Source organism: Poecilia latipinna, unplaced genomic scaffold (genome assembly GCF_001443285.1).
Source record: "Poecilia latipinna isolate Pla-1442-1.1 unplaced genomic scaffold, P_latipinna-1.0 Scaffold156, whole genome shotgun sequence".
In the NCBI taxonomy this organism is placed as follows: Eukaryota; Metazoa; Chordata; class Actinopteri; order Cyprinodontiformes; family Poeciliidae; genus Poecilia; species Poecilia latipinna.
Genome location: NW_015112772.1, coordinates 445029 through 457927, shown reverse-complemented (window position 1 = coordinate 457927; position 12899 = coordinate 445029). Strand labels below are relative to the sequence as shown.

General features: G+C 39.4%; 1 protein-coding gene across 2 annotated transcripts in view; it reads right to left on the bottom strand.

Moving 5' to 3' along the window:
* The window catches only part of plxna4 (plexin A4), a 239317-nt gene that overhangs the window by 74771 nt on the left and 151647 nt on the right, over positions 1-12899 (bottom strand). For both annotated transcript variants that reach the window (XM_015029533.1, XM_015029532.1), the window contains exon 5: positions 8336-8436. In XM_015029533.1, the coding sequence (XP_014885019.1) occupies positions 8336-8436 (101 nt within the window). The remainder of the gene's footprint in view (positions 1-8335; positions 8437-12899) is intronic.

Here is a 12899-nt window from a genome sequence, read left to right as displayed (position 1 = left end):
GAAAAACCCCAAAAAAAAACAAACAAAAAAAAAAAAAAAAAAAAAAAAAGGAAAATAAGATGCGTTACCTCATTTTAAGGAAATTACTGTACCGACATAATGTGATGACAAGGGTTTAATCAAGAATGCTCCCAAGTATCTTGTACAAAGTTAAGCACACACAGTAGCTATGCATACAGTTAAATTTTGATGGGAATAGCACACATAATTTAATAGATTTAGGTGGCGGCTATTACCAAGGCAAAACACTGGATGACAATTTTCAACTACTATCTACAAAGACGGTGCAAAAAAGGCTTCATTTATAACAATTTGCAACACAGCACTGTGTAAGCACTGTTGAATAAACTGTTTAGCAAACCAAATCAAAGCAATTTAGATTGCAAATAATAGCCATAAAAAAAAAAACACTGATACTGGGCATCGTTTTGTCCACCATCTCTTCATTTGGTTCCTAAACGGCGCCGTTATGCTGAGCTGTTTGGCTGGGCATGACGCATTGTGAGGAGGCAAGCTGAATTGATTAGATCAACTCTGAATAAAAACTAATCAGCCTTTGATAAGGTGACACAATTAGAGAAACTGGAAAAAAAAGGGGCAAGGAAAAATATGTATATTTATCTATAGTGGTGTTTTGATGCCCAACAAAACTCCTCCGGTATTCCTCAAAAACTCACTGAGCATCCATGAGGCAGAGTTTGCACGTCTCAGGAGGGGTGGAGGAAAAGATTATACTAAAGAGAGAGCAGCAGTATGTGGCCATGCGAGGCTCCAGGTGTAATGCATACCTAATGAAAGGCTTGGAGAAGGTCAAACAGGCTGTGAAATGAAAGCTATTAAATTCCCACAAAGCTGTGGTCCAGCCATCCTCAGCTCCATCAAATACCTGTGTCAGGAAACTGTGCACATATGCATGAAATCATACACACATCCATTAACCTATACAGTGCATATTGGAAGAAGGTCTGTGTGGAAGTAAAAGATTATTTTTCTAAACAATTCTGGTCAAATATAGGGGGGGAAAAAAACAGTAATACTGTATGGTCGTGGAAATATTTTAGATTATAAATGGGTTTTGGATCTTTACAGTATTTGGGATAAATCAATACACAATAAATAGGTACCCTGTAGCTCAGCTGAAACCCAATTATCATACCACCCATGCATCATCACACACTGCACAGAATCCTAGATATACTCATAGCCTGTGGCGTAATAGGTTACTTTTGAAGGCGTTGTGTCATATACATTTAATCTTCCAACACACTGCATGGCTGCATTTTCTCCTGTATGTGTGACCAAATGCACATGCATGTGTGAAACCCATATAAAAGTACATTTTCTCCTGTCATTAAACACAAAATGTTCTGCAAAGTTCTAAAAACTAAACTAAACAAAGCCACTTTTGAGAAAATATGTGTATGTTTTGTTCATATCTGAAAAACGAGCCATTTAAAAAACCTCCCAATTATTAAGTCACCATCGTCGGGTACTGCCCTGTTACCTAGCAACCCTGGCCTCGTCAAATCCTTCACCAACCTGAGCTGAGCTGCACTCGCTTCGTTATTAGCAGAAGAGCACATTTGGTCAGCTAGTTTTTTCTGTTGTCAACACTGTAATATGGCCACTGCTGTTCGCTCTAACGAGCATGTGTCCATGCAAATTCTACCCGTCACAATGAAGAAGACTGCATGGCTTTGTTTTATTTTTAAACAGTGATTCAATAATCACAATAGAAAAGGTTTATGGAAATTAAATAACATTTATGCCTGCTTTAGAGTTAAAAATGAGAGTTAAGTTCTGAGGCACTCCAGGCTGGGATATGAATGGTGGAACGTTTCAAACCACTGGCGGGTCTGTTTGCAATGTCCTATCCACATTGCTGAAGGAAACTGTAGTTTACACAAGTGCCTTCTCTCTTTTGAAACTCTTAAAGACTATCGACTGTATGGCTTTACCAAACAACCTCGACTGAAGGACAGTTCTGTCCTTGTAATTCAACTTGAAATATCCCGTTCAGAAGCTGCTTCTTTCATCCTCAATGGTTGTGCTGGAAGCTTCACTCCTTCTGTGTCTAACTGAGGGCCAAAACAGACAGAATTGGCCTAGCTAACTCATTTTTTTCACAAAATGTAAAGAACAGTATTTTGTGTAGCCTATAGATGTGTCCCAACTAGTTCAGAGAAGCTCGTAGGCCCCGTTAAGTGTGGTTGTCCACAAGGCATCCTGAAATTTGCATGTAGGAAACGGTGAAAGAGTCATTATCCAGCCCACTGGCCATGACCGTGTTACTCCAGTTTTGTGGACACACGCGAAGGCTCGCAAATCAACCGACTCATGACATAAAACTTGCAGCAAAGGGCGCAGAAATTACAGAGTGGCAGCTGCTAGGTGTAGAAATCTCCAATCCCGCTGATGAAAGAACCCCATCTGAGCAAAAAAAATTATACAGTTAAAGTTTTTTTTTTTTTTTTGAAGGTTAGCAATGTGTTATGAAACTCTCTTTCAATGTACCTGCATCAAATTTTAGGTTAGTTTATTTTGAAAAGCCCACATTACCACAAATATTCTTAAGGGAGTTCACAGCACAAAAAAAAAAAGAAAAAAAAAACATTTCATGTAATCTCAGTAACAATGTTATCTGACAAGGCCACTTATAGATCAATTAAGATTAGCGTTGGATTATATATTGCGGTGAATATTATGTGTCCATAGAAGATGCATGCAAAATGGCTTGCCCAATATTCGGAATCGTTTTTCAATCATTGACAAGTTGAGCAGTAGATGTGTAAGCAGAGTTTACCTCTTTATCTTTATCTCCAGCAAGATGATTTCTAATCTTCCTTTCTATATGAATTTTTATAACCCTTTTAGCCTGACATTCAGTGGCCTCATCGTTTGGAATACATAACCGTACATCTTCACTTCCTCTGACTGTCCCCACATCTCTCCTTCATCGTCCTCATCTCATGTCAGTCCAGTTCATGCTCTACTGGGCAAAAGCAAGGCAACTAAACCCACTCTGAGAGCGAGTGAGTGAGTGAGTGAGTGTATGTCCATTTTCCAGCGCTCGTGCATTTTTGTGTGTGCTAGAGTGACAATAGGTGACAGTGAGAAATGGCCCTGACTTCAAAGTGGACGTGCAGCTATTTTGTGTGTGCTTTTAGGGTGTGTGTGTGTGCAGCATTGTGTATGTGGGAGAATGATTCAGAGTGTGTTCTCCAACAACGATGGTGGCAGTTCAGAGAGGATGCACAGCACTCGGTTCCATCCTGATGCCCCTGTCACTTCTTGGCCTTGTTCCCTTCTCTCAACCTTTCTTAGGACCCACTAGGAGACACAAGGTGAGGGTAGGGGGAGAAACCAGTCTCACATACACAAGGGGCACCTACCCTCCCCTGGGCATGGATATGGGATCGTAGAATCTCAACATCAAAGCAACAAGTTTGAGAAAGTTGAACTTTTTATGACAAGTCTTTGACTAGAAGATTAGGGAATAATTTCTGTGCTTTCAAAGTATTTTGACAAAATGTTGTTGTCAAAGTTACATGCAGCAAATAGGAGGGGAACAGTAACACACTGTTAATTGTATAATGAGATTGTGTTGCCGTATGATCTTGCTCCGCAACATTTATTGTCAAAACGAAGCATTATCCAGTTACTTTTGGCACGATACGGTATTTAATAAAGCAAGTGAATGCTTTACTATTTCCACTGTGCTACACCTGTGGTAAGACTGGACAGTAGGTTCAGAAGTTACTTTGATTTTTTATTTTTTTTAATAAACTTGGATTATATTTCAATCTATATTTCCAAACAGATTACTTACACTGATCAAACCTAAACTGGGTTCTTCTGGATTTAAAAGAGATTGCTAAAGCATTTATACTAGATAGGAAAATAGATAATATGTTGGATACATTTTTACATTAAGTTTACCAAAGAAGAAGGCAATAATCAATCATTATGACCATTTGAGTACATAACATTGACCTGGTTGGGTTTTCTATTATTTATTTTTATTTCCACAGATCATAATAACAACTGGCTCCACAGTTGAGTAGTTGATAGTAATGTTGCCTTAAAGCAGGTCCAGGATTAGAATCTCTGTCTTTGGTGTTTCTGCATGAAGTTTGGAGGCTCTGTTCTCCCCATATATGCACTGGACCATAGGGACCTTTTTTCATCTGTATGTCTAACACTTGCAGAAACTGGTGTGTAATATCATAAAACTTAATATGCCTGCTTAGGACCATTTAAGTGATTATTTAAGGTCATAAAATCAAACTAACAAGTACCTTTTTCATGTAAATAAACTTAAAAATTAGGCCGGTGTTAGACATAAATCTTCCTACTTTTACTTTTTTGGGTGAACATTATCTAACCCTGGCAGTAGTGTATGTAAGTGCACTTAAAGCTGTCTCCAGGGGAGCCAAGTGGTCACCTTAACCGGATCTAAGAAGCTGGTAGCAGTTAATTATGGCATTTCAGTTTAATTAGCATTAGTTTGGCATGCCACAATAATGAGCACAGTGAAGAAATGGAAAGCTATGATCACAGTGACAGCTATTGGTGAAGTAGAATTAATGAAAGCAACAGAGGATTCGAGGAGAGATAGAGCAATGGGTCTGCCAATTAGCCTTTTCTTCTAAAAGGTTATTTGACAGAACCTTAGATGTCTCTGAAACACAAAAGTTTGAGCAGAAAAATCCCCTCCAGACTTAAAAAAACGTATCCGGTTTTTCAGGTGTCTTCTTGTGACTTCCTGAAACTTTACATGACTGATGAGTAGTTATAAAGGAGTAAGAGGTGACTACCATCTCTTCTCCTCTTGATGTAGGATCGATACTTATGAGTGTTTGAAGTCGACAGAACCCAAGCAGGAAGCAGTGAGAACGCTTAAGGAGAAAATGATTTCTGAATCCAAAACTCACTGCCAATCACAAAAAAAGAAACGATTTCAAATGATGACTTCCAACAATAAAGGATTAAACAAATTAATGTGAATTTGACTTGAATTAAAATTTATTGTACGCTAAAGCCTGAAGGTTAGATTTAGCTGATGACTTAGGAACTCAAGTAATAGAGAAAAAAAAAAGGCAAGGAAAGCTATCGCAGCCAACTGGAGATCAAGATATGCAATCCAATTATTAATGTAAAGATATTGTAAAATTAGTGTCGCTTTTTTCCAAATAGACACTGATAAGACTGGGTATAATTTGCGATATTCTCAATATGCATGACAACTGTGATGACAATCATGTTGACAAAAATACCCCTCCAAATATGGTCTCCAATCTGTCCAGCAGTCATGCACTACAGGCATCTTGACATGCTAGTTAACGACTTACAAATTGACAGCTGACAGAGCAACATTAGGGGAGGTAACATATCCACAACATGGCTGGAGGATCTCTGGTATATTGGTTCTCAGTAGGAGAGCCGCTGCCTTACTTGGAGGGAATAAAGTGTGGATGGAAGTTGGAGGAAAAACTAACATGCCATATCGCCCTTGCGACGTAAACAAAAACAGTGAGACATGAATCCTCAGAGCTTTGTTGGGTTGGGATGAGGAAATTACAAAAAAAAAAAAAAAAAAAAGGAGGAAAAAAAAAAAAAGTTTTTCCAAAAAGCACAAATGAACTGTTGAAAACTAGGCAGTGCTGTGGGTCAAAACCTTCCTTTCACATGCTTAGCTAGACAGGCATTAGCAGAAGCATGCACATCTCAGCATAAGCAGACCAAGACAGTTTAGTTGACAGGTGGACCTCCGGTTTTTACAAAGATGGAGTAAGGTCTTACTAGAAGACTGGAAATCTGCTGCAAATTTCACTGAGGGCTCAAACACACACACACACACAAATGATTTACAGTTGGTGGGACAGAAACAATCACGCGTCTTTACAAAAACCCACAAACTTGTTCAGAGTCAAACATGTGTGACATTGACGACATTTTTAAAATAAATGATTGGTGTTTGTCAAGGACAATATGAGTGCTATCAAAGAAGCAGGCACACACTCCTGCTGATTTTCTCTCCGGTAATATTGATTGCCTTCTTGCTCTTGCCCCGGTGTTCTCGCTAACAGCTCCTCTCACCGATCTATAGAGTAAATAAAGGCAATACTGATGGAGGAAGAGGAAAGTGAGTGTGTGTGGATAAGAGAGGAAGATAGTAAAACGGAGAGAGAGAGGGAGCATGCAATTCTGTTTTTTTCCCCCCTCAGAGCCGTGAGGTGATTTCAAGGTTGATTGGAACAACAAACTATCTGGAGGAACACTTTTAAAGTGGAACGGCTTGCCGTCCTTCCCCACAACCATTTTCCCTCCAGCACAAAGTGTGCGTGTGGGTGGCAGACGGAGATTTCCTTTCTGTTTTGCGCTTTCTTTCTATATATTCTGAAAGATTCATTGTTTATGCCTTTGCTTTTGATTCTATAGTGAAATATGTTTAACCTTGGACAAGCCAAAGTATTTACTTTATATATAAAAAGCCTTTCACAAGCCAGTTTGAACACATCAGAACACTTCCATTATAATTCACAAAATTTAATTTGTTGTGCCTTTTGTCAAACGCCCTGCAGACTGTGCCTGGAGGCTTAACGCATCAAGTCGCTGTCATTCATGTGAGGAGCTTGTTCAAATGTGTTTTAGTAAGTCTTTATATGACAACTTAATAAGTTTAGCTCATTTTTTGTTTTTTTTATGTCTGCCATAAAAATGCAACATTTGAAGAATTGGAAACTACAATCTGAGGACTCCTTCTAGGAGGATGCAGCAATATTTCTGAAGCTTTGGTGCATTCAACACATATGAGCATGTTCATGTTCCGATCAATTTGTAAAAGCAACAAGAAGGTTAAAACACCCAAGTATATTCCGTAGGCACAATATATGCACCTCTACTTTGAATCATTTTTGAGCTTAAATTGCAGAACTACCCATATGACAAAAATAAAGCCACTGTGTCCATTGATATTGACGCTTCAAATGTGCACAAATATGTTTAATTTTACAAAAATGATAGAGTTGATCAATAGTTGATCCAGCAATTCCTTCTAAAACGTTTTTGTAACCAGGAAGTCTCTGGACCGATGAATTAGTGATTCATGCAGGAACATGTTTGTGTACTGTTGCCTGTAACCTCAATTTTGAGCTCCATGATCCATTCATCATCTGTCATAGTTCATTTCTACCTCGGGGATCTCATATGTATTCATTTTCTGTTTTTTTCTTGCTCGACTTTCTTCCATTTATTCTTTATCCTCGATGTGACCTGACACTTTTCTCTACACTCGCTCACTCCCCAGCCTTGGAATATATGATCATCCTGAAACAATTTCTCTCCTTGTCTTTCTAAGAATTTATTACCATCTATTCTTGACTACTATGCTTTCCAGCTCTCTTTATTTGTCATCTTCTCATTCATCTTCTACTCTTCTCATCTCTATCTCTTCTTCCCTGTCCATGTTCCCTTATATCTAGGTTTCACTGTGTTCCTCTCACTTCTTGCATTGCTTCCTTGCCCTCGTCACGTCCTCTTGGTGGTAGCAGGGATAAAGGTGCTAAATGTACTGGTCTCAATGTCCCTCTCACTCACACACATACACGCACACACGGAGCCACTCTTTACCCTTGAGCTAGCACCAACACAAGAAACCAATTTTCAATTTACAGTGTAGTGGGGAAAAAATCTTTGCCCCCACCAAGCACCATCTCCCTCTGCAATCTTGAGGGAAAAGGTGGGTTGTTTGTGGATTTGTGCCCATCTTGGTGTACGTGCTTATGCATTTCGAGGGGAAAATGACAGAGACGTGCAATCTTAGAAGTAAGGCCAAAGGTAACAGGTTAGCAGGGGTCAAGTGGGTACCTAAAGGTTAATGGGATCATCTCTGTGATTGCCAACAGTTTCCAATACAAGCAAAATCTCTCACTTTCAAGGTTGGAGCGGTGCCAGTCGGAACCCTTGGCAGTGCCCACCAGTGTCCACGCTCTCACCAGGCTCTTGTTTCCAGGGCCGGTAAAGAATGCCAGTGGTTTAGTTAGGTAATGGATCTGAGGGGGGTTTCGTGGCACAAAGCCCAATCCAGGAAGATAATCCAACAATTCACCTGCACCGGCATAAGGTGCTCCTGAATCCTCAATGCTTGGGAAGAATGGAGTGCTGGGGATGTGCTCAAACATCCCAGAGGTAGAGGAGGATATAATGTCATATTACAGGACTGACAGAAAAATGAAAAAAAAATAAAATAAAATAAATAAATAAATAAATAAAATCACACAGATAAAAACTATTTACATCTAGCAGGAGTGAAGACATGCTGAGAGGTACTTACATGTTGTGCAAAACACACCAGCCACAGTGGGGATCACCCGATCCAAGACATTCACTGCAGGTGGAGTACTGTCCACAAGCTTCCACCGGCACTCTCGACAGCTGGGGGGGAAAAAAAAAAACAAAACCACAGAATTAAAATCAATGAACACACTCAAAGTAGCTCTAATGATTTTTTTTCTTTAGGATTACACAATATTAGAGAACATATTTAATACTGAAAAAACTTTGTGCTGTTCCAAAAATGAAGCTCTTACTTATTCTAAAATGCAGCTGCATAACCACAAGACTGGATCTCAGAGGACAAAATGCCTTTAAAGGCCACGTCTCCTCTCAAACCACAAACTTGCCTGTTTAAACTTTGCAAGCAAACCCTGAACATGGAATATTAAAAAGATGAACACTTCAACCCCCAGGGAGACACAGAATTGTGACAGCAGATGTCCCTCCTCTTCTGCACAATGATGATTTTTTTTTAAAGGGCAACACTGCATTTCCAAATGTGTATGGAAAAAAAAAAAAAAAAAAAAAAAACTTCTTGCAGGATAATAATGTCCCTGTTTTGTACCATTCTGCAAGGTTAACAGAAAACCTCTGGGGATGGTTCTCAAATGAAGTTGACAAAAAAAGGAGTCAGTTCTTGACCATTGGGACCGTTTGTGAAGACATATTTCAGCTTCCATTTAAGCTATGAACTAAAATATTTGATGGTAGGATGAGTAGTTGGTTTCTCCTGGTATCTTCAAATTATTTTTTCAGTCATTTGTAATATGTTTTTTTAGTTTTTTGCTCCTGTTTATTTTCGCATTTGCAGCTAAACCTTCAGATCCAACAGAGCATAATGTAAGTACTTTTAGTTTCTATCCCCAGTCTTAATATATGTAAAAGTTTAAAACGGTGTAAACTTTACTATCTAAAAAAAAAAAAAAAAAAAAAAATCATGCAAATTATTTTGCAGGACATTTTTAACAAAAAATATTACTGCACGACAGTTTTCATCTTTCTCCAACCCAGCGACTCCATATGGTAGAACCGGGTCACTAGGGATTAGCAGCCCATCTATGATGATATATGGGCCTGCCAATTCAAACTGGCATTGACTGGCACTGATTGGCATGGACCTTAAGTGGTTCAGCACATGGGGCAAAAGTGAGGTGGATCTCAGCTGTCCCCTCCTCTCATCACCATGACAACTACAGGCTACTGGCACTTTTGATTAAAGAGCCATCATTGGTGGATGACCGCTGTCACTCACGCTGCTCCCCGACAGCCAGAAGAGAGATGAGATCACCACTGCTGGACTGATAAAGTGTCTCCTCTTACTTATATGACGTCAGTCTGAATAACAGGGGGTAAAGGTTGACCCCCTTAAAAGAACCTATTAACAGTTTTTGGGGGGAAAAGGAGGCTAAAAGATTTGCCGGGTTACATGTATTCATGAAATACAGTTTGTAATATAATCTTGTTTTAGGATTTTCAAACTGACTTTAGAACATACATTTTAATAATTTTAGGAAACTCACTTAAATATTCTAAAATAAATAAAGAACCTCATGGCCTGTGGTCATAAAGAAAATACTTGGTCTTCTTGTTGACTCAGTACGGTTGTGTGTTTACCATGTCTCAGCAGGGTACCATAAATAGCATATAAACATGTATACACACACATCCACACACACAGACACACACACCCACACACAATGGATTCACACACACAGCTGAATGAGTTTAAAAGGGATGTGTATCTCCTTGTCAAAGTCAAGAGGAATTGTACATGTTATAACAGATTAGAGACAACAGAGGTGCATCTGTGTGTAAAACCTGTGTGTGCGCTTTGGGGAGAGAAAAAAATAGCAAGCATGTTGTGCCCTTCCTGCTGTGTTGAGGCATATTTGCATTAGGTAGATAAAGGGAATGAGTTTGAGATGGAATCAGGTAGATAGAGGAGCAGTGTTGTGCGCACATGATCAAACTCAACACTGATCCACACTGCACAATGCGTCTCACAAGAGAGATTTCCTCTCTTCCCGTCACCCTTCCTCGGCTCTGCTCTTCCTCCTAACATTTAGAACTGCTTCAGTTCACTGCCAGTGAAATAACCTCTTAGTTGTTGAAGGGAAAGGCCACTGTGATAGCCTGTGGATGGTGCAAAGTCCTTTTTTTTTTTTTTTTGACACTGGTTGAAAATACCATTTCCTCACATATGTGTGCATGTGCGTATGGTTTGTAACCATGTAATAAAAAAATGTGATAAAACTGTAAAAAAATAATACTACTACATTTGCACACTTTACAGGGTATAATTTAGCATCAATTGCCCACCTCCTTACAGATTTAGGTAATACTTAAATGTGACTTAATGAAATTAATGAAATTATTTTCATGAAATAAATGAAACAGTTATTTAAAACCTACTTTTATTTTTTGGTGTCTAACAATATTATAACTGAAATATTTTGGATGATCTGAAAGACTGAAGGGGGAAAAAAAAAAAAAAAAAAAAAAAAAAAAAAAAAGTAAAAGCAATATTTTTAAAGGGACTAGTATAAAAATACAGAAATAAGACCGACTGCAGAATGGAAAATATTTTCATGACTATTGAAGCCGTAGATGCCTGCATCAGGGAATATGGTTTTGTTCACAGAGAACACACACACACACACACCGCATTCAGAGTCTGGCAGAAGCGATGGCTGCCAATAGGAGCCCTCTGTTCCAGAGCATAGATCCTGATATCATTCATTCTCCCTCTGTTTCTGTCTGCCTGTCTCTGTCACTCAGATGCTCTGAGGTGTGTAACATCACACATTCATCATCTCTCCAGAGCTCTCCTTTTGCCGCCTAATATACACACACACACACACACACACGCACACGCACACGCACACACACACACACACTTTAGTGGGCAACACTTTTGTCTCCACTTTTATCACAAAATTGAGGGATTTGGTGGCTAAACGACCCAATGCACCCCTTGTCCCTCTCATCTCGATATCACATTCATTTTATGCTATCTTCTTCGTGGGCTTAACCAGTGAGTCGACCATTACGGCTCACCATCTCTTCGCTGTGACTCTGCTATCATATCAGCGGGGATGAACACAAAGGACGGGGTGCACGGCATTTATAATTCCCTCCTGTTTCAGGTGAGTAAATGACAGCCATTACACTCAGCACTTTCCCACCTTTCACAATAGGTAGAGATGGATGCTGCTGAATACAATCACGCTTTTAAAAGAAGTAGAGATCACAGGGGTAGTTGATGCCTTAATGCGAGGGGGGAGACAGACGGGAGACACTTTTGATCATTTGCTACAGCGGCACAATGGTGTCAAATTACATATACAATATGCATATGTGTGTGTGCCTCGACACGTGGCAGATGGAAATCAAAGGTGTATTTGAGACGCATACCAAGAAATTTCTTCTTGAAGGTGGATTCACACTGCCCGTTTCTCCTTCCCTCCTTTTATACCTCCTATCTTCTCTTCTCTTCACATAATGCCACGAGCATTCAACTCAGCCAAGACTGAGAACTGATGATTTATTAAATCTGCAGAGACTTTTTATTATCAACTAATTCCTCTGCCTCATCTCTATTCCTCTCTTTATCTAGCTATTTTCTTGCCTCCCTTGACTTGTAATTAAAGAGAGATTCCACCTGCAGCACCCTCCACATGCACAGAGAGGGGGAAATTACACTGATAGTCCAATCCTGATTTACAGCCTGTGGGGCCCACTGAACTCCTCTTATCTTTTCTCTTCCACCCTTAGGCTAACTTCATCTTTTTCTCCTTCCCCGTTGTGAGTTTGTTCATTATTTCAGCTCAGTGTCTGCAATGCGCAGCCACTCTGTCGACTGGGAAGTGGAGATTTGTGAGACAAAAACTGGCTAGAAGTAAATTAAGTTTAGCGATCAGATAATTTTCAGTTTGACCACAACATTCTTCAGTGTGGAGGGCTTTACCAAGTGAAAGCACTTGGTTCAAGTAACACATTATTTTCACACCTGGGACGCAATTAATGAGAGTCACATTTACTGACCTGCCACTATGACAACGGAGATAGTGCGATCCTGATGTACAACCTGTACACTTCTAGATTTTTACTCTATTTTTCTCACATATTGTAGCAGATTTAATATTTAAAAAAAAAAAAAAAACAAGTGGGAAGGTTGATTTTATGTAGGATTATAAATGCTTCGCTAGAGTCATTTTAATAAACAAAAATATCCCCACCTGCAGTCAAAATGTCAGCCCGGCTTATTTTGGAGAAGTTAGTACTCCATGAAACATTAATGACAAAAAAAAAAAATGGTAAGGAATTGTACAGTTGTTGCTTTCTTTTTGGTGAATCTCTCTCTCTTCTTTTGTCTTGCTCTTTGTCTCCTCTCCACCTGGATGAAGGCAAAGATTGACGTAGGGACCAAATGAAGCAAGGGACGCATCATCCACTCAATGCCTCGTCACAGCTAAGGCACCGCTCAATCAGTTAACACCCAATTGACATCGTTACATCATAAATTCAGCTAACAGTTCGGCCCAGTGGCTGCAAGTGTAATA